At 33.9% G+C, this 23,543-nt stretch overlaps 1 protein-coding gene across 1 annotated transcript; it reads left to right on the top strand.

Annotated features, from left to right (window-relative positions):
* The first annotated feature begins 494 nt into the window (after positions 1 to 494).
* Positions 495 to 21,791, top strand: LOC132300280 (probable DNA helicase MCM9). The gene is made up of 20 exons (XM_059797299.1): positions 495 to 1,036; positions 1,149 to 1,251; positions 1,371 to 1,470; positions 1,568 to 1,706; positions 2,814 to 2,880; positions 3,555 to 3,729; positions 7,118 to 7,217; positions 8,231 to 8,328; positions 8,461 to 8,526; positions 8,734 to 8,826; positions 11,877 to 11,993; positions 12,901 to 12,973; positions 15,302 to 15,368; positions 16,963 to 17,044; positions 17,333 to 17,454; positions 17,532 to 17,599; positions 20,287 to 20,396; positions 20,475 to 20,522; positions 20,609 to 20,761; positions 21,468 to 21,791. The coding sequence occupies exons 1-20, from the start codon at positions 918 to 920 to the stop codon at positions 21,557 to 21,559; spliced, it is 1,992 nt and encodes a 663-aa protein (XP_059653282.1). The 5' UTR covers positions 495 to 917; the 3' UTR covers positions 21,560 to 21,791.
* Positions 21,792 to 23,543: the final 1,752 nt, after the last annotated feature.

The raw sequence follows: 23,543 nt of genomic DNA, 5'->3' as shown, positions 1-23,543 counted from the left end.
ATTATGAGAAATGAGACCCATCTTCGTACTCTCTCTCTATTGATTTTGGACTTCTCATTTTTAAGAAATCCAATGAATAATTCACAAGCTCTTGCTTAAATCATTGTTTTTTTTTTTTTTAAAAAAAAAAATGCAATCAAAGCATAGAGTTTGTGAATAGTTCACTAAATAACCTCAACTTTGAGAACCCTATTTTTTAAATCCCCAAATTACCCTTTGTTTTCTACCAAACTACCCAGCGAAAATTAAAACCTTTTTATTTTTTTTAACCTCTGCGCCATTGCTGTTTATCAAGCTGCAGACAATTGTCATTTCTTTGCTTCATATACTCATTTACATGTTTGGTGGTTGTTTTTTCATTGACTCATAATTTATAATCAATGTTAAAAAAAATACTCCGTAAAAATGGTTGTAAAGAAATTTTTTGTTGTTTATCCAAAGCTCAGTTTGTTGTTCTTTCAGTTCATTTTGTGGAGTGCAGAGAACTCAACCAAACCTTTGGTTTATGCCATTTTTGAATCTTTCAAAATAATGTTTGAGTGAGATCCTCAGTTGGTTTTAATTCTCGATTCAGATGCCTTTATTTGTTTCTGTTTTTGTTTGACTGTTACATGTGAAAGGACAAGAGTTTTTAAATTTTTTTCACAACTCAACTAAGTTTTTAAGTCGCTGGAAAAGTTTTCAAGTTTAAGTGTCAAAAAGTGGTAGAAAAACAAAGGAAGACTTGACAGCTGCAAACATTACTAGAATAATTTTAAAATATAGAAAAAAAAAAAAAACTAAACAGAAAGGGAATAAAATTAAACAAAGGGGCATAAGAGGAATAGACATAAATGACGTGAGGATACTCTATAGCCCCACTTCCCGCCCAAACCCTCAAACCCAATCAGAGTAATCTGACATCTCCATCGTCGGAAATGGATGCTGCCGGTCCCGGCAAAGATCTGGCGAGCTTTCTCATACGCCACCATTCCGATCAGCTTCGCTCCATCCTTCTCTCCTCTGATTCTCGCCTCCATTACCCTCTCTATGTCGAGTATGCCCATAAATCCCCTCTTCTCAATTTCTCTCTCTATATGTGTGTGTATATATATACATACATACATGTATATATGTAATTCTCTGTAACCTCTCTCTCTCATTCTCAGTCTCGCAGAGTTGATGGATGACAATCCACCCCTTGCTCAACTTATTTTCTCTCAACCCACTGAGTACTTGCATCTATTCGACGAAGCAGCTAGATGGGCTCAGGTACCACATTTTTTTTTTTCCTGAAATTCCCTCTCTATATTTCTTCGTGGGTCTATAAATATCTCAATAGACAGTTCTTGAATTGATCCAGTTGATTTTTCGATGTTTATGGCATATAGAAAGTCATTGCGGCGGATTGCAAAGCTTGGAATAATGCGACTGTAAAGGAATTTGTGCATGTTCGAATCAACATCAGCGGTTCTCCTCTGGAATGCTCTGGTTTGCTTGTTAACCTACTTCAATCTCTTTTTTTCATACTATGTTTTTATGGGTACATTTTTATTGTTTCAATTGATGTGATTTTGGGTGTGTTCAGAGACTTTTCCAAGCATTGGACGCATAAGGGTGAAGCATCGGGGGATTCTTCTCACTCTAAAGGGAACTGTAATCCGGTCTGGAGCGATCAAGATGATTGAAGGGGAGAGGGATTACCTGTGCCGAAAATGCAAGCACAGGTGTTTGTTTTGTGCAATTGCTGCTTCATGCTGCACTTCTGAATAAATGTGATATAATTTTGTTTCTTGATAAATTATTAGCTGAATTTATTGAGACATTCTTGAAATTACTGTTTAAAATTGTAGGTAGTTGGTCAAGCAAGATCAAGGAAGTGTATTGACATTTGAATTCAACCAAGTTGGGATTCCATAAAATTTCATGAAATTAGGGAGAATTTCAACCCATTAAGATATTTTAAACAAATTTTACACAACATCAAAATAGTAATGGCTCTTAGTTCTGCTGAAAGATGAATCTTATATTTTTCATGTGTTACGTGATGTATACTCCATCTGCTACATGGTCTGCTATACATTAATGTTCCAGTTCCTATAGAATTTGGATTGATTTTATGAAACACGAATTATTAGTTATATAGCGCTCTTTCAGTGGCATATGGTGTGACCTTATGTGATGTTGTTAACAAAAGTTCAGTATGCCAAAATCAAGTTGGCGGCATAGTCTAAAAGCTACATGATGCTTTTGGCTTGTCTTATATTCCAAAAAAATCAAGTTTGTGCTTGTCAACAGTATATAACTCTGAAAAGTGCAGCACATGCTGCCATTCAACTATTTATAAACTGAAATGGTATTCGGTTTTCAACTGTTGAAGCATGTGATAAGAAAAACAGTTGACGCCATTGATGGTATTAATCTCATGTTTGTTTCTCCGACATACATATCAGTGATATTTTGAGAACTTATTGACTGATATATCCATCCATTTTAGGCTCTCAGATATTGTGAAGACTTCAAAAAGGACGTTTAGCACTTATTAGGTCTTGCATCCGAGATGGGCTTACAATCAATCTAGAGTCAAACCTGATGAAGTCCCAAATTTACATTCTTTTTCAAACCATGGCCTGGTACCCAGTCTGTGATTTTCTTATAAATTTTTTGATATTTCATAAAGTCGGTAGCGAAATTGAATCATGAATATTAATACACTTAGAACATGTTCACAAATTTACAATGCTTGATTTGCTGTAGATACAATATTTCTGGCTAATAGATGTTTGTGTAAGTTTCTTAGCTGGATCTGTTATGTTGGCAATGCTTATATGCAGGTTCACAGTTTTTCCCGAGTTGGAAACTAGAAATTCCGTACCACTGCCATCATCTTGTCCCTCCCAGGTTTACTCTTTATTCTGTCTGTTTTATATGTGTGTGTGTGTTTTATTTATTTATTTATTATTTTTTATTTGTACTCGATTCAACTCAACGAAATCTTTTCCCAACTACTTGGAGTTGGCTACATGAATCATGTTTCACCATTCTATTCTATCTAAGTTCCTAACGTTGGCTAATCCACTTGCTATCAAATTCTTTTACTTACTATCTCAACCCAAGTTAGTTTTGGTTTTCCTTGTCTCCCATAATTACTTATTTTTCCTTTGAATAGTTTAAATGACATAGGCAAACTTAGTGATAACAATTAAAATTGGGCCACGTGGTTATGTGCAAAATAAGAATATCATCATTTATAGACTCTGTTGAGCTATTTTTTACGAGTCATGCAAAATGCAGTGAATCTTTTAGACCAACCACTGGTATTTATAAGGATGTGTATATGTGTAAGTAAAAGTGTGCTTATAGTTTCCTAGCCGACCACAAGAAGTTGGGGTGAAAGCTTTTCTGAGTTAACTTTTTAGTTTTAGTTTTTTCTTTCTGGACAATATACAATATGTCATTGTGTCTTTTACCTTCATGTCCCTTGCAATTAGGCATCTGTTAGCCTTTTGCTATAAAATATTTCTGTTTTGCTATTGTGTTGGTGTTTGATTACTAAATCCATTTTCCCAGAGCAGGGATTTAAAGGATGCGAAGGCACCAATTTCCAGCTAATAGAAGACAGTATAATGCGCCATGATTATCAAGAAATTAAAATCCAGGAGAATACACAGGTGTTGGGTGTTGGGGCTGTCCCTCGTTCAATTCCTATTATTCTGAAGGATGATCTCGTTGACATTGTTAGAGCCGGAGGTACAACATCCTGAAGCACACAATTTAATCACTTACTGAATTTTAACAATACCTGTCAATCATATCATCAGATTTTTGAAAATTTGAATTCATAAATTGTTCTTTTGATCCATATGCAACACAAAGAGTATTAAATGTTTAGGTTACAGGCTCCTCTGCTCTGTTTTGTTTTTTTTATTTTTTTATTTCTACTTATTTTCTGTTCAGATTTCAAATTGCAAATAAAAGACCTAATGTTGGTCGTATTCCACTCTAGCCTGCCAGAAAAAAAAAAAATTACAAAGGAAAAAAGGAAAAAGAATTGGTGGAGCTGTGGTCATAGGTTTAGGTAGAGTATAAAGAGGAATGAGAGAAGACTTCTCATGCAGGATTAATTTCTTCCAGACACTCCTTTGCTGCAAGCCTGCAACTCAGGCTTATTATGTCAGGTTGCTAAGCAACTCAATGTCTCAACCCCAGCCACGAGGGCTGAATAGGCTGGATGCATGACAGTTAACTTCTATATTCAAGCATTGGGTTCAATGAAGTTGAGTTAAGTCTGGTCTGCTCTAGGACAAATATATGAAAAAATTAAATAAAAGAGAAAAAGTTCTCCATCCTAAATTTATCAAAATATAGTTGCTTTATGATTTCTTGCAATTTAATTGCATGAAAGGAATCTTAAAGATGCTTTGTATCATAGTAAATGGAATTAAATGGTAAAAATCCCCTGAAGTTTTGCTGCGAAGATGCCACTTTGATGTTCAAGATGACTAAGTTTCCTCTCTCCAATTATTTGCAACAGAGATTTGAAAAATGGTTATCCTATGTAACCTTTTGGTCTACTTGTGTTAAAATTCTCTTTCTGTTTGGATCAATTGAATAAATGATATAGAGAGGATGTTGGTGTTGCTGATTCTGGTTTTAAAATTCGGCTTACTCGAACACTTATTATTATTATTTTTTGATAAGTACATCTTACTCATACAATTATCTGCAAGGAATACAAAGTAGTATAAATGATGTCATATTAAATAGTACATTAATACGGAAAACGGAGTAAACTGGTGTTACTACATATGAAGCAGTCAGCCCAAGTCCTTTTTGTGGGTTCAGTAGCGTTCAACCTGCCCAAATGGCAGACCTCATGGTTCCAGCGTAACAAATAAAATATATCTTTCTTGTCAATCTTAATTGCATTCTCATTTCTCTTTCTAGATTGAAGAAAGGAACAAAACCAGAAAAGTGGACACATCATAGAGTGGCCTTTTGATTTGGCTTGTGCTATCTGTTGGTGGTTATAACTTCATTGAACTGTAATCCTTTCTGTTCTATAGTGGCTCCAATTGTGCTTGCCAAATAAAGTACTTCCTCCGTCCTAATTTAGATGTCTTTTTTGGGATTCCAATTTTATAAGAATTTGACATTTTATGCATTTCCATTGTGATGGTAAAGATTGAGGGCCTGTTTGGTGGAGCTTCCTGTACCCCCAAAACGAGCTTCCAAACAAAAGAAGTCCTGTCATGAAAAAAATGACCGTTTGGTAACATCGTTGAAATGGCCGCCTTGAAAATTCTCTCACTTTGAAAGTCCGTTTAACCAAAGCTACCTAGAGTTGCTTTCTGAAACGTCTTCCCGCAAAACCAGGAATTATCATTAGTGCTACATTTGAAACTACCATTTTGTCCCTATCTCTAACTGTATGTTACCCATATTGACCTGGTGTCTTTATGTAATTACAAGTTACATCGTCTTCCTCACACTGGCTGTTGCTGGCCACCATTATCCCCCCTCTTCGACCATCTCCTCCACGAAGACCGGCCTCCAAAGTTGTTATTGAAAATTGTAGAAGATCTCACCAAAGCTCCTCCACCCAAACCCAAAAGGGTCCAAGATTGATCTGCTTATTTATTTATTTATTAATTTATTTTTGAAGAACCCAAATTTTTTTCTCTCTTTCTACTACTGCTATGATAATAAGTATCAAAAATTGAATTTTCTACTGAATATTTCCTTGCGTTCCTCCCCTGTTACAGTGTTACCTTCTTCTAGTAACAGCAAAACCCCAAAATTAAAACTAGTCTTCTGATGCTAATTTATTTTTTGTCTTATACATACATACATACATACATACATATATATATGCAATTGGGTGCAGTTCGTATTTGAAGATGCAACAAATACTGTAGACATGTTCCTTCTTCAGACAATATGGTATCCAACAATGCCTAAACATATAAACATTTATACAATTGGTGTGGGGTACTTGACGATAGAAAGTTGGGTGGATTAGTTATATGGATCAGGGTAATATTGTGAATGAAAAATTATGGTAAATGTCAAGGGACTTAAATAAAATTTGCTCCCCAAACATCTTTCTTATTTTGAATTCCTTTTAACAAAATGCCTTCAAGAAATGACTTCTTAATGAAGGACTATAGAGGACAGAAAGCCCACCCAAACACCACTTGAATTTCTAGAATGATCCCTCTATTTACCTTTTGCCATAATGATTTGTGTGCTAACTGCTAAGTGGTAACTTTTCAAATTGGGTAAATTAGGAATGTTTAGGAAAACATGTTGACTTTTGAAAGGGACTTTTTTTTTGGAATATCCAAAAATGGAAAGAGGGACATTTAATATGGTCTAGAGGGAGTAAAAGAATGGCAAGGAATGTTATAGAAGATTAGCAATTGAAGGAATCTCTTTATTCCCACTCCCCCCTCGAGCTAGTAGAGTAGGAGTTGATCTGAATAGCCAACAACTGTGGACTTTGGAGACAATAATGTCTTGACTGGGTTGGTGGCAATAAAAAAAAAAGTGCAGCCTTGAGTCTTTAGGATCAAGTTAATTGATCTGAGTGAATAAGAAAAACATCTGAGAATTTGTGGGAGAAAAAAATAGCAGCTGGCCTGGGCAAGAACATCAGGAGGGGTATGATGCATGAACTATATTGGAAGTTAGATGATAAGATAGTAGTTGTTAGCATTGCCATGAAGAATTATGTCCTCAGAATACTTTTAGATTACAAGAGATTAACATAACATCGAGAAGATGATCTTTATCCAATATCTATATATTGTTACGTTGCCTTGGCATGAGTTTTGTTGATTAATGCCATTTTCAGAGAAATAGGCAAGGAACAACCATATCAGTGAACTCCTCGCTATCAGATGAAAGAACTTGAACATTTGCTTCATGTTAGGTTTCAGTAGTTTAAAGAATGTTATTGGTGTCTGCTTTATTTTATTTTTTTATAATTTATTGATGTCTGTTTGTTTCTTTTTTTTTTACTTAATATGCTCTTTGAGATATATATTTATTTCTCAAACCTTATGTCTAATCTTATGCTCTGAATGTATATTTCTTTTGTTGGATGGATGTTATAACCTTTTAAACTCATTTTCAGATGATGTAATTGTTACCGGTGTTTTGACCATGAAATGGTCCTCAGACTTGAAGGATGTCCGATGTGACCTTGATCCTGTATTAATTGCTAATCATGTGAGGTAATTTGACTGGTTTCTCTTATCATAGTTTGAACAGAAAATGATTTATTATTACTCTGGGGACTGTTGAAGAAGTATGCACTATCCAGAAGCTACTAAGCTAGTCTAGAAGAATTTCTAGTATTTTGCATTTGATTATTTGTTGCTTATAATATAATGTCAAATTTAATATTAGGGAAATGTCATATGTTTCGTTAAAGATAAAAGGTATATCATGAAGAACTTACGGCATATGTTAGAAAAATAATAAGGAAAAGAAAAACAAAGAAAATCGAAACAGCTGACATTGAAAAATTGTCTTGCGAAGTATTGAAGAGTTGGTTCAACCGGTCAGAAAAGGAACAAGAAGAAAGTCTGAAAATAATTTAAGAACATTTTCAGATTTTGACTGTGGCAAAGTTTTACTTATCCATTTGTATCAGAATTAGCTTAACCGATTTGGAGTGCATGGTTTTTTGAAATAATAAATTCAGCACGAGTCATGACATTAATTAGTTAACTAATCAGAATCTTCTTGGCCTAGCCCAATCCGAAGCCATTTATATCCATATAGATTTTTTTTGGTTGTTGCATCTCAGGAGTGAAAGGGAGCTGTCTTAGCTGTCCAGACTGATTGCGACCTGTTTTAGCTAAAAAAAAAAAGACGGTCACATGCTTATCTTTTTCACCTCGTATAATTGTACTTTTGATCTTTAACTTGATATGTATATTTTTCTTTTTGGCTGATTTTTTTCATGTGTGTCGTGCTTTAGTTGTATGTCACATTTACAGGACTAGCTGATTCCTTTTCGGCTAAATTTTTATACTATGGCATTCTATAACAGGCCAAAAGAAAATCTATTGCATTTTATATTCTCAAGTTCTTCACTTAAAGCTTAAGGTGCACTTTTTCTGCTTTTGCAGCCTTGACAAAGAGTAGTCATTTGTTCTTAAATTCTTAACTGTAAGGGAAATAATAAGATGTTTTGCTCTTTTCTCTAATTTTCTTTAAACAGATTATTTTTCATTTTTAGGAGAACTAATGAGCAGAAGTCAGATATAGATATCCCCGATGACGTTGTTATGAAATTCAAGAACTTCTGGTTGGAATTCAAAGATACCCCATTAAAAGGTAAAATGTCATTATTTAAATGTTATATTGGATCTATAAATGTTATTTGCTCGAACAACATGTGAGGTTCCTGTTTGAGTTTCTGTTTTTATTTTTCGACTTTAGCCTCAGACCATTTCTTAATTACATCAGGGAGAAATGCTATTCTGAGAGGTATATGCCCGCAAGTTTTTGGACTCTTCACCGTAAAGCTTGCAGGTATTTTCTCATCCCATACCAGGTCTTGTTTTTATTTTAACTTTTGAGTCACAGTCCATTGTGTTATTTACTTCTTTCAGTTCTAGATGTAGGTCTTTAGAGTAATGGTGATGTGATTCAATTTAACATAATGCGTATTTTGTTTCTTTTAAGTTTATTAACAGAAAACTTCAAACACCAAATTAACACTGTCTACCTTCAATCTAGTTGCATTAACGCTTATTGGAGGTGTGCAACATGTTGATGGTTCTGGGACAAAAGTTCGAGGAGAATCACATTTGCTTCTTGTTGGTGATCCAGGTAACTTTTGACTTTCCATATCTTGTTTATGTGCTTTTTTATCCCCCCAAAAAAAAAAGAAAAAAGAAAAGAAAAGAAAATGTGAAGGAAAAAGCACAGCAGTCACGAGTACGGTTGGTCACTGTTTAGGGTGCTGCGCCCCTCATGATCTTTTATAGTCCTCGAACTTTTTAGAAGTTCATGAATCGATTTCACTTCCTGAACTGACTGATTATTTTGAATTTCACTTCAATGTCAAGTCTACACTTATTTTTCACAAACTTCTACAAATACTCAATTTCTGGCATGACTGAAGTTAAAATGTAAAGTTTAAATCCTTGCTCCATCTTGTCATCATGCATAATATTGTTGATCTAGTCCATTGCTAATTGACCCCCTGGAGTGGTACCCAGCAGCTGTTGTTTACTGCTAAATGTCTTTTTTTTTTTTTTTTTTCATTGGCAAATGTCTTTTTCTTTCTATTTCATTCATTTTTTTTTTTTTTTTTGTAGCTGTGTCAATGCTAAATATCAACTGATGTTTGTGCTGATACTTTTAGTTTTTGGGACCATTACTTGCGACACAGGAAGTTTGGACTTTCAAGTATAAAAACACAGGTCCTGTTTAAGGGCAGATGCTTGTGTAAATAACGTCTAAAGTTGGATTTGTACTGAGTCCACCTGTCTTAACACCCTCGATTGAAAGGAACCAACATTTAAATAGTGGCCTTTTTAGGGCAGTACATCCTTTTTTATGTATCAATCACTGGTAGCAACCTTTTTTATGTCAGCTCTGATGTCATTCTGTAATTATCTATTATCTGTTATAATCTAAGAAGCATGGACACGGACACGATATGACACGGAAACGCTAACACGTCAAATTCTAAAAAAGTAGGACACGGACACGGCTAATAGAAATATAAATATTCATTTATATATCTATTGATCAAGACAATTATAGAACTTTCATTACTTTATAATTTCGCTAAAGTTTCATATATTAGAAGGTGAACCTATTTGAATATAAACAAGAGTATATATAATTTATGTTCTATCTTGTCATTGTAGTTATGTTTTTGTTCATATTACGTACTATGACATGTATTTAACGTTATTTTTTGTAAAGAAAAAGAGGTCGGACACTTTGATATATGTTTATAATGTTGTTTCTAGGACTGCCATATGTTTGTTTTATATAAGACAAAGTGTGGATTTGTTGTCGAGTGTCTGAAATGTGCCGACCAAGTGTCTGAGATGTGTCGGTCAAGTGTCCAAGATGTGTCGACCAAGTGTTTGAAATAATACAAATTATTTTTAAATTATGGACATAGTCATTAAGTGTCGGAGACGTGTCCAGAAGTGTCCATGAAGTGCCGGTGTCCGAGAAGGACACGGCACGTTATAGATTTGTCCATGCTTCTTAAGTTATAATAATCTCATTCATGATAAAATTTTCCAAAGTTACAGTGCTCAGCACTCCCTTATTTATTTATCGCATGTATGAAGTAACTATCTTATAGTTCCTTGCTGCCCTTCGGTAGTCAGAATAGAAACCCCTTGAATTTTCTTCTTAATACTGGCTGCAACAGGCTTTGTAAATTGTACCAACTGTTGCATTTTAATTTATCATTACCGTTAACAGTGATATTGTAATATTGTGATAGCAGTGGCTCATATGCTAGGATTCTGCATTTCATATAAGGTGTATTAGATTTCTAAGAGTGCATTACAGGTAGTGCAAGTAGTACTGCTTAGTTGCTTGATACAAATTATAATGTATGTCGTGGTCTTCTTTAATAGTTTGTCTATATAGAAACAAGTAGATATACAAATCATATCAAATTACCTAATATGTTCCATTTTCTACCCAAAATTGACTTCACTTGAAAAATGCCACTTTAAATATCTTTTCTTTTTGAATTATTCATTATCTGGTTAAGAAGATGGTTTCAGGAGCTAGATAAATATTGGGTTAAGTGCAGAAAACCCCCCTGCAATATCGGTTATGTGCACAATGCATCCCTCCTTTTTGAAAAGGTGCATTTCAGTTCATAAAATTCAAAAAAGGTGCAAATAAGCTCCTTTGACCACTTTTCGGTCAAAATTGACATACACTAATTTTAAAAACCCTAATTTGCCCTTTTCTCATTTCACCAAGATCAAAGAAGAATATGTTTTCTTTTACTTTGCCTTTTTTTTTTTGGTTTTACTTTTAAATGAATCATATTAAATGAAAATATTTATTTCTTTAGGTCAAAGATTACATGAATGCTTTACAGTTTTGCTGTTAGTATGAAACATATTAAATATAAATATTTATTTTTGTAGGTCACAGATTATATGAATACTATACAATTTTGCTTTTAGTACTAATCATATAAAATGTAAATATTTATTTCTTTAGGTCTGAAATTATATGAATACTATACAAATATAATTTCATATTTTATGTAATGCTTTCAAATTATTTGTTTATTCTTCCTAATAAATTTTGGTAAGAAATTTCTAATTTTTCAATTATACATATAAAATCATTTACTTTTACTTTTTCAAATATGTTCTTTAATTTTTGTTTTTGGTCTATGATGAAACAAAATAATATATATATATATATATATATATATATATATATATAGATAATATAGCTTTTTTATTTTTCCTAAAAAAAACTGGTCCCCACTATTGTTTCACACTACTTTGATTAATAGAAAAAATAAACATAATTTATATAAACTTTTTCTAAATAGTAATTTAATTTAATTTTTTTTTTTTATCTCTTAATAACTCTATCGTTCCTGCATCAGTTTTTATCAGCCATGGTAATTTTACATTGCCTAGTCTTTTTAATTTTATTTCATTTTATTGACAAGAGGGTATTATAGTCTTTTTATGAGAACAGGGGGGTATTTGCACCAAATTGATAGTATAGGGTGGTTTTATACCACACAAGGACTTTTTTGCACTATATCAATAGCAGAGGGGAGTTTTTTGCACTTAGCCCATAAATATTTTGAACTACTAAAACGGTGCGAAAACTAATAAGCTATTGTTGCCTTATAAATCAATCAGGTACTGGAAAGTCTCAGTTCTTGAAGTTTTCCGCTAAATTAAGCAACAGATCAGTTATAACTACCGGGTTGGGAAGCACTAGTGCTGGATTAACTGTTACTGCAGTCAAGGATGGAGGTGCATTCTTTTTCCCCCTGGCTCATTATTTATTTATTTATAAATATGATCAAGTTTACAGCAACGCTGTTGTTTTCCTTCTTTATTCATATACTTTCTTCACCATCATTTTTATCATTTATGACGTGTTATGGCCTTCATCCCATTTTCATCTTTGAGTAATTTTTCTAGAGTTTATTATTATTAGATCATTCTTGAGCAATATGAGAGAAAGATGGATGAATCATTGTTACCCAGCACATGGATTGTTTTGGTTCGTAATTTCAGAATAAAGGTGCAAAAGTCTTCCACTTACGTTTGAATATGATTGGTTGGATAAGACTAATTTTAATTTTTTTAGTAGGACTGCTTGTATCAGAAAATGGTTTTTTTCATTGTAATATAATACACTAGTTCAAAATGTGTGATTTTTCATTTATTTCGTGATGCCTAGATATATACATACCTGACACGGGAGAAAACAGTTTTACATTAGATGTGAAGTTATTTTATAGTTGTAACATGATTTACTTGTTCTGGGAGCATTTTTATAGTTCTATTTGGTTAGGTGTGTTCTGGCCCTTAGTTACTTGGGTTCTAGTCTCATTTTTCTAGATGTAAAATCAGTACTCTTTCTGTCTCTCTGGGATACATATTGTCACTTACTCATTATATGTTTATAAAACGTTGTTTTGGTTGGATGATTATAAAGATTCTACTTGCAAAGAATAATCCGTTTCACAACAATTTCTCTTGTTCTTCTTTAAATTTTATTTGGCATAACAGGAGACTTTTCTAATGTTTCTTCGAGCAATATAGTTTGAAATCTCTGGAAAGTTTTTCATCTCACCTATTTTTGTGCACATAACTTGATATACACTACTTACAGTTCAATTAAAAATACTAACCATATTTATTGATCTTTCAGGGGAATGGATGTTAGAAGCTGGGGCTCTTGTATTAGCAGATGGTGGCCTTTGTTGCATAGATGAATTTGATAGGTAGTACCTCTCGATGGCTGCGTCAAACCCTCTTTCTTTGCTTGAACAAATCTTGAACTCAAAAGAAACCATTTTTAAATTTGCTTTCATCTATCGTATAGGATGTACTAGGCTTGCATTTATGTTTTGACGTCCCTGTTTAAGTAATGAAGTAACTTATCATGGTTCTTTCTTTTGTCTTGGTCTGACACAATGCGGTTAGCCCTCTCCCATCCCATAGAACCCCTTGAACCCCATATATGCTTCTACCAGGACTTGAACCCTGCACCTTTCTCCTAAATGACAAGAAAAAGATACTGCCTGATCTAGATTGTTAGCAGTTTTAAAAATCACTGTCATTGAGATTTGTCAACAATAAATTCCAGTGGCTATGCAAATGTTGTAGGAGACCTAGAGGGTATGACTATGTCACTTTTTGTCTCTTCTAACTTTGCTTTATTGTGGTTAATCTATTACCAAGTTTAACTTTTATTCAGTCAATTATCATATACTAATCAACCATACAACCAATCGAGGCAAAATATGAAGTAATAAACAAACCTAAACAATATCAAAATGACACAAAATTACTCGAGAAACCCAATAGGAAAAACCATGGGACCTGGTCCAGGTGTAAACAATTCATTATAATGGGTTTTGCCAAGGATCTATACTCTTATCTTAAGAATCACTTTTGTACATTTACCTACAATCCTTACGCCTTGAAATGTGTTGTCACAAGTCTAGTTGCCATCAATCAACAAATCCATCTCCATGCAAACACGCTAATTTCGTAGACGATTGTTGTGGCACAGTATTTACCAATGCAAAGACACTAATTTCATCACCATCGTTGAATATATATAAAATCATCCATCTTTACAAAAAAGAAACTTAGATATAAGGGCCTTCACAATTGATATGGTATGAAGTACTGATGCCTGGTATCAAATCATAGTTACATAAACCAACTTGGCTCTGTTGTTAATAATCTCCAAATTTAATCGATCCAAAAAATTGTCTTGAGCTACACTCAAAGGTTCAGTTAAGATTTAAGAATTTTCCAAGATTATTTTCAATTTATTATTATTATTATTATTATTATTATTATTGTGTTATTATTTTTTTTTATAGGAAGATAATTTGTCATTTGATTTGTACAGAATAATCATTTCTTTATTTAGGATCAATAACAGAAAAAGATGAGAAGATAGAGGGATGAACAAAACGGAGACAGGTTAGGGGTGTCTTATGTGATAGAAAATATCAAATAAGTGAATGAAAATTTTAATAGAACAATTATTAGTCCAGCCATCTTATAAGGAGAAGACTGTCCTGCGTTAAAAAAAACAAAACAAAAAAACAATGCATTCATGCAGCTGAAATGAGAATGCTAAGATAATTGATAGGAGTGAATTGAAGAGATAAGGTTAATAACTGAAGTGTTAGGGAGAGACTAGGCGTGGCACCTATTAGTGATAAAACAAGAGAAAGTGTGTCTAGGTGGCACGGACACTATCGGTAGATGCACTGGTAAGAACTAAGAAAAGGAAGAGTAGTTTGCATAGAAGACATGGTCGTCCTTAACTAATATGGGATGAAGTAATTATAAGTAACTTAAAAAAATTAAATATAATAGGAGAAATGACTTTTAATAAAAAAGAATGGAAAAAGAAAATTTATGTGGCCGACCCCATTCATATGGGATGATGGCAATGATGCTGATAATTATTTATTCTGTTGCATGCCAACTTTAAATCTCCCCTTAATGGCTCAAATTCATATGATAATGCATGAGGTGTACGAGGTTATATGGCAGTCATTTCTTTTGTAAAGTAAGAAATTTATTTTTCTTCTTCAGTAAATAAACTAAGAAATTTATTAGTGCTAGTGGCTCATGAAAAATATTGACTATATTAATTATCTCTGGTTCAGAAAAGTATTTGAAGTTTTTCTTGCCTTAACTTAGCCCAAAGCTTTCCTTATTTAGGCCAAGTATGTTAAACGTTTTGAACCTTTGGTATGTTTGAAATTGGTATAAATTGCTAGATAGGCTAGTGCATAATTTCTTTGCACCGCCAAAGAAATAGTAATTGTACTACAACAAGATAAGAAGATAAAATTCAATTTTCTTATGTGCTTGTTATGCTGTATTTTTGTTGCTAATTTATGTATTGGTTATGTATAAGCTTGGCTGTGAAAGTGAAAACTACATTTTCTTTTTGTTTGAATTACATGTGTCTGAGAAACTATTTAATGGAAGTAGATATTGCAAAGCCTATTACTTTGAACAAGGCACTTGTTACAGTATCCAATATGAAACTAAAAAGCAACTCATTTTTTTGACAGCATGAGGGAACATGACAGGGCAACCATACACGAAGCAATGGAGCAGCAGACTATAAGTATTGCAAAGGTAGTTTATTTTATTTTTAAAAAATTAATTTATTTTTAAAATACATTCTACAAAATTTTTATATGGTTTCTTGCACACATTTGTATTTCTCTCGTGTAGGTATTTGTGTTAGAAAATTTTGTTGCCTCCCATTACTAAGATAAAAGAAAATATATCATTCAAGGAAATGCGAACTTGCATGTACACATGCCTGTTCAACTTTTGATTTGGATCAAAATTTCATGAATACAATTTATGTAATCGTGTCCGTTACTTATGGCTGATTCAATTTTTTACTGGTAAAAATCCAATTGATGACTATGGCAAAGAAAGATTCAGCCACATTACACATATGATTTGGCATTTAAGGGTGGAAAATTATGTAAATTTAGTATGGAGTATCACTTATCTCCAATCAGACTTGCAAAGTAAACCCTGCTCCTCAACTGTATAACTTTTATTTTACTTAAGTATTCATTGTTTTCAGAGACTCTTGAAGGCTAATTATTAATTGGTCAGGTTGAGGAAATATGACTATTATATTAACAAAACAGTATTGGAATTTCTTGGTAACAAGGAATAGGGTTTGGAACTAAAAATTTGTGTTTGAAAGGAATAGACAGAAGAGATGAGCCTGAACCATTTAAAATGAGGACCTAGGTAATCACTGTTCTGCAAACAACTCCAATAATTTTATATATGAGAAAGTCAAATATTCTGGAATCATCTTATCATTCCTAATTTTTCACCACGTGATCACTTTGGTTAAGAATCCTTAGATCCCACTAAATATTGGTTCTCAGACCTCTGTTCTCAAGAATAATAGTATCTAAAACAATATCTATTAAGATTATCAGTGAGTATGGATATACAATCCTACAAAATGTGGTGAATAATTATTATGACTTATAAAGGGAATAAAGGCAGTAAGAGTATGTTGTTTTAGTTTCAATTTGGAACTATTTACACAGTTATTTTTCATGCAGATTTTTTTGGCATGTCTTTTTTTGTTGACTGTTCTCTTTTGCTTATTTTACCTATTTTCATTGCTATTTCAATTTATTCTCAGACCTTCTGAAAAGAAAAATTTTTTTTGGCTTCTTTCTGAGTATCACATTACACTTATTTTAGAGCTTCCTTCTTATCAGGTACACTAGTAGATGATTCAATGCAGAGAAAGCATATTAGTTATATTATTTTGCGGTATTCTTTCTTTGCCATGTTTCTGTGAAGGGACTAGGGAGGCCCATCTATGACTCTTAAGGCATTCAGCAGGTGCATTTGATTTAATGTCCTAGGTCTTTGAGTTCTAGAATTTTGATTTAGATGTCAAAAGAGCCTTCTGTTGGAGGAGGGGATGTAGTTGTAATTTTATTTGTCTTACAGTCACAAAACGGATCTCAAACTTTGTTAACAAAACATCATTTTTATCTAATGTGCATTCTTCTTGTTAATTTATTGCCCTGTTATGTACATTGACTCAAATTTCCCCCCTTCTATGGTTCATGAGCTGGAATCATTCTTCAATATATATATATTTTTTTGTTTTTAATATATAAGGATTTTTTTATTGTTTGGTGGAAACATGACTCCTGAATGACATTGTTCTTTTCAGGCTGGTCTTGTCACAACACTCAGCACTAGGACGATAGTCTTTGGTGCAACAAATCCTAAGGGACATTATGATCCTAGTCAAAGTATCATTTTATCGTATAGATTTCTTACTTTTTTTTTTTTTTTTAATTACCTCTACAAATTATTGTTACCTGATTTTATGGTCTATATTTCACCTATAAAAGGTCAATCCCACAAGTCTATAGTCTTCATCCTCCTTGCACTTCTTTCACAAGAGGTAGATTGGAATGATAATAGAACTTGTGCCATATATTAGTTCTTAGCAGAATTGCTTTTTCTCTTTAGTGTCAGTCTTTAGCTGTGATTTTCCCATCCCTTCTCATTTTTTTTTGTTCCTTGACACAAGTTAGCTCTATCTGTCAACACAACACTCTCTGGACCCTTAATAAGCAGATTTGATATAGTCCTTGTCTTATTGGATACGAAGAACCCTGAGTGGGATGCAGTTGTTTCGTCTCACATTCTTGCGGAGGTAATGGCTACTAGGATCAATGTGAATTACTCCCTATTCTATCATGGAGCATATTAATAATTCGAATTAATCGGTAGGCTGAACCAGAGAAAGGCAAGAGTAACGAAGATCTAGCGAACGTATGGCCGCTTTCGATGCTTAGACGGTAAACATCTTTTACTTGTGCACCGTTATTGGATACGTCTTGGCTTAAAGAGTAAATATATACTAGCATGATTTACTTGCATATGCTCTTCTGGACATGACTCCTAGCCTGTCAGCAATCTTTCTTCTGCTATGGAACAATGCTTTTGCTACCACTACTTGTATCAATATTTTGTATGGTATATTGAATTATTTAAGACTCCTTTCACGAGATCAATTACATTCTAGTTGCATTAGATTTTATATAATGTATAGACATGTCTTGTCTTAGTATTCATGCAATTTAATGTTCTAGCATATCTCGGATTAACAGCCCTATCGCGTCATCATCATCATCATCCTTGTCTTTATCCCATATGGATGGGGTTGGCTACATGAATTCTCTTTTTCCATTCTTTTCTCTTATACACCATGTCTCCTCTAATATTTTTTAAAATTTAATTAATTACTTCATCCCATGTAAGTTTTGATTTGCCTCTTTTTTGCTTACCTTCTAGGCAAACAACTCTTCTTCTTCTTCTATTGATGAATCTTCGGGTCCACATTGTATATGACTATACCACCTAAGTCTACTTTCTCTAATTTTATCATTAATAGGCATTATTCCTAGTTTTCCTCTCACTTGTTCATTACTAATCTTATCTCTTTTTTTTTTTACCCAAAAAAAAGATAAAGAAAAAATCTTATCTCTTTTTTTTCCTAAATAATCTCATCTCTTTTAGCCAACTCCTATCATCCATCTTATCCTAAACAGTCTAATACTCTAATCTGCTTTTACATATATATATCTAAGGGTGCCACTACTTGGATTCCAACATTAGCCTGAGGCGATCCACACTTTCTAAAGATTCATAATAACTCAAATGATGGAAATATCCTTGGTTCCCAAAAGCCTCCTTTAGCTAGAAGACTGTATCTATCATAAAGAGAAGCAAAGAAATTCATGGATGAACCGAGACATCCTAAAAGCCATTACCCTTTGACAGTATTTTGCACAAAGTGATTGCTTGCAAATTCGAACTCACATCCTCAAGTTTGTCATTAATAACTTTTATGGTTGCACCGAGCAGACTTGAACTGGAGACATTCTGCTGCTGGAGATCCAAGGATAAGTTTTGCCAACTTCACAAGGTATTGGAATCTCTAATGAGGGAATGTCTTGCCAATGCCGATTAAATTCGAACTTGCATCCTCAAGTTTGTCATCAATAACTTTTATGGTTGCACCGAGCAGACTTGAACTGGAGACAATCTGCTCCTGGAAATCCAAGGATAAGTATTGCCAACTCCACAAGGTATTGAAATCTCTAATGAGGGAATGTCTTGCCGATGCTGATTAATCTTTATTAAGTAATCACTGATCGTCTGATTGCTGTAAATGATTGCTGTAAAACACTGGTTTGTTTGTCATTAGCCACAGTTCTTCCTTAATCATTCTTTTCCCCATGATCTAAGGCCTATAAAAAGAGTTTAGCTTCACCTGTCGTCTTTAGATTCAATAGATTTAGCAATTGATTGGTATTTGAGGTTTTAAACTTGTAATCAAAAGAAGCATAGTAATATATTTGAAGTCATGGCCTTCTTTTCTTAAATCAAACTAGCAACCATCATGTATTTACTCAGTGATTGAATTTGATCCAAACTTTCAGATTAAAGTCTTGGAATCCTTTTGAATCTCCCTTTGAATATATTTGATCAGTAATATATTTGAAGTCATGGCCTTCTTTTCTTAAATCAAACTAGCAACCATCACGTATTTACTCAGTGATTGAATTTGACCCAAAATTTCAGATTAAAGTCTTGGATTCCTTTTGAATCTCCCTTTGAGTCAATTTATTGCTCCTTGGAATCAGTTGAATATTAGAGTCTACAGAGTGTTTGAATCCATCGTGAATGTGTGATTTAGTTCTTAAAATTACCAGTCTGATTGGTGTTTCAAAAGCAGCACATTTTAGTTCCATTATAATTTGTCATGAAGGGGTGCTTCAATGACTGTATTTGTACGAAAAGAACTTTGAAAATTATCATATCTCATATTCTTATTCCCATTCCATCTGATGGACACAATTCTGCTTGGTTGAACATTGGGCACATAACTCATTTGATCAAATACTTTATTCAATTCTTAGAATCACGGTAGGTGACCAAAGATCTGCATTGCATCATCTTTGGATTGATGAAACTAGTGGATTTTTAGTTTCCAGCAACCAGATGTCAGCGATTACTTAATATGGGTTGATCCGTTAGGGATTCCCTCATTGGAGGTTCTAGTGGAGTTGGCAAAAGCAATGACGGACATCCAACCTGCAGGATGCCTATGGTTCAGGGTTAGACTTCTCTGCTTGTCTTTCTAATGTCTAAAGATTTCTACCCAAAGGAGGCTTTTGAGAATCAAGGGTATTTTTGTCACTTAAGATTATAAAAATAACAGTTTGGAAAGGCTCAGGCTAATTGTGGAGCACAAATAATTGCTCAACACATTGTGTGAGATATCGTTCAATTGAGTTTAAAAAACCAAGCATGAAACTCAGACGGACCTTTCTAGCATGTAAGGTGTTATTTTTGCTTAATTGCAATCTGTATTAAGAGTATGCCCCTTCAAACAAAATTCTTCCTCAACCAAACTCAACTTCTTCTGTAAAGGAAGGGAATAGCAGTGAATGTTTTGCAATCTGTGGACTTCTTTCAGGTATATTCAATTTGTTAAAGGATATTTCAAACCAATCCTTACAAAGGAAGCTGAAAAAGTTATTTCGAGCTATTACCAACTCCAAAGAAGATCTGCAACTCAAAATGCAGGTTTTATCCGGACAAATATCATTTTATGATTTATAATCATTGTCATTTTGCTTGCTTAGATCGTGTGTTGCAATGCAGCAAGGACAACCGTGCGCATGCTGGAAAGTTTAATAAGACTTGCTCAAGGTAGATTACTCTCCATTTAGAGCATACATCCAGCATAAACTCCGTACTTTTCCTCACCAAGGATTTCAACACTATTCATGTTGCAGCACATGCAAGACTGATGTTCAGAAACGAGGTAACTCGATTAGATGCCATCACTGCCATTTTATGCATCGAATCATCCATGACTACCTCAGCCATAGTGGACTGCATTGGGAATGCCCTGCACTCCAACTTCACCGAAAACCCTGATCAAGAATGTATCCTTGCCATTATTTTATCCCTACACACATGCATAGATGCTTGTACGAAAATTTGATCCATGCATGTACTCCTTTTTGAACATATATACCTGCCAAAAATGAATTGCATTGGCAGAGCAAGAGTGCTCTATAAGTCTACATACTATTTAGGTAGGTTTGTCTTGCATGACTTAGCATGAATTGCATGCATGCTAGCTAATTATACAATGCATAGACATTCTTTGTACTGGTTTACATGGAATAGATTTGTCCAGTGAATCTTTGTGCCACTATATGGTGAAGTCACATTCTGTTCATCTCGACTGGTCATTCATATCCATTTGATGTGTTTGGTATTTCAACTAAATTTGATTCCAAAACTAAGTTAATTCCCAGAGAGATGCTTATATGAATCTTTGCAGGCATATTCTTGGCCATAATTGTTTGTTTGTTTTTGTTTTGTCTTTTTGTTTTGTTTTGTTTTTTTTTTTCTTTCTTTTTTGTTCTTTTTCTTTTGTTTTTGTTTTTGTTTTCATTCTTGTTTTGTTCTTTTAATCTCAGAGATTGTTAACCTATTTGTCTCTTAAAGGGGTTTCATCCACAATATTGGATATGTATAAAAATTCAGTTGAGCTTGGGATTTTACCATGTAGTAGACTGTTTTGTCAGCGAGTCCTGGCATTATGTGTTTTGGAAGTTTGAATCTTGACTAATTGTACTATAGATATTAAGCAAGAAAAGCTGATACTTGACAAGCTGAGCTCCATTGATGAATTTCCTGACATAAACAGCACGGGAAGATCGATAAGTGGGTGAGACTGTATGAAGAGCAAAAGCATCTTGTTTTAAATGGTAAACTCGATTTCAAGTTGCTGCTCATTAGCACAGGGGGTTTTCTAAGCGGAATGGTTGTACCAATTTTTACTACGAAGATCTTATCAGTTGCTATACAGGTGATAGGTTATTAAAATTTGTGAATATCTGTGATTTATTAGGGGTAATTAAACAGTATGTCCTTTGATAATGTATGTAACTCCGAAAAGTTAATGGCTTCATGCTTCATTTCAAGTAATAACCTCTTGATATGATGTTATCCTAGTTGTGAGATGCAGTTACCATTTACAATCTCTCTGGTTCTTGTTATTTGCATCATACCAGCATGAATTGTTTTAGTGCCTCATCATGTAGGTAAGCTCCTTAAAGGCTAGCCGTTTCCAAACCTGAGCACAGCGTAGTGCTTTGTTGTCTGTTGCTATGTTGTAGTTTTGTAGAAAACATTTTCCTTTTTAATTATATATATCTTTTGTGGGAAAAAAAAAAAAAAAACAGGCACTCATCCATTTTGCCCCTATGGGAACTTTGAACTCTCAACCATCCACTTTAGGAAGAGGAGATGTCACTAGACTACTTTGAACTCTCAACCTTCCACTAGACTACATACACTGGAGTGGTTTTTTTTTCAATGATTGATTTGTATCAAAGCTCCTATATAATGTGACTTTTCTCTTTTTCATTCTCAAATTTGTGTATTGGCATGTAACAAAATTTTAAAGTTTTTCTTTAAGTTCCTAAATTATTTATAACCCTTTTAACAAAGGAATGAAATCCAAGCTCACACTACCATAATTTTCATATAATTCATCATGATTATTTTATTTTATTTTATTTTTACAAAAGTGTTGAATGTTGTATGACTTACTTGCTTAACTTACAATTGGAGAATGGGAGTAGAGTACAATTAGGAAATGGCAGCATTGCTTGTTCCTAAACATTGCTCTTCTAACCAAGTAATCTCACTGTACAATTGGGAAATGGCAGCATTGCTTGTCCCCCTTGAGATCCCGAAGGATACGAAAAACAACACCAAATTGAGAAGATCTCGGTGCAACCATGAACTGACTAACAATACGAGAGATATCTAGGTGGTTGGTAGTAAGATATATCATACTACCAACCAATTGCCTATATAGAGTACCATCACAGAGAGGTTCACATAATGAAGAGTGAGTCTTATGTTGGGCTTGAGTGGTGTGCTTGCGATCATGCTATCAGTTATACTTGTTTTTGAAAGATATGAGTTGTATATTGTCTAAGCGAGACAGTAACCACCTATAGTTGTATTACTCTGGAGACCCAGAAAAGAATTGAGTGTTGCAAGATTCTTCATCTCAAACTGTTGAATGAGAAACTGCTTAAGTTCTCGAATCCCCAGCACATTGTCCTCGGTGATAAATCATATAAAGCAATAGATGAATGACACCGCTGGCAGTACACCTGATAAACAATGCCGAATCATAGGAGCTAGTAGAGTAGCTAAAACGGGATTTGGTTGAGCTGAATTTAGCAAACCAAGCTCGAGATGCCCGTTTGGGGGCCATATAGGGCATGCCCAAGTTGACACACCTTATTGAGAGGATAATGATAACTTGCAGGAGGTTGTATGTAAACTTCCTCAATCACCATTGAGAAAGACATTCTTAACATCTATCTGAAAAAGTGCCCAATGTTGGGAGGTTGCCACAACAATACGAGTGCGAACAGAGGGAAGACAAGCAACAGAAGCAAATGTCTCTTCAAAGTCAATGCCATATTCCCGTATGAACCTTTTAGCAACAAGTCAAGCCTTATAGCACTCAACAGACCCATCTGAACGAGTCTTGATCTTATACACCCATTTGCATCCTACAACAAAATTTCTAGGAGACAAATCAATCAGATCATGTCTGAGTTTTGATTAGTGCATCTAACTCCTCTTTCATTGCTTACTGCTATAAAGAGTTAGAAGATGCCTCAAGAAAAG

The sequence above is a fragment of the Cornus florida genome, unplaced genomic scaffold (assembly GCF_030987335.1).
Source record: "Cornus florida cultivar Cherokee Brave unplaced genomic scaffold, ASM3098733v1 CherokeeBrave_3.0.0_Hap2_Chr03, whole genome shotgun sequence".
NCBI lineage: Eukaryota > Viridiplantae > Streptophyta > Magnoliopsida > Cornales > Cornaceae > Cornus > Cornus florida.
Note: the sequence above shows the minus strand (reverse complement) of the source record. Positions and strands in the feature narration are given on the sequence as shown.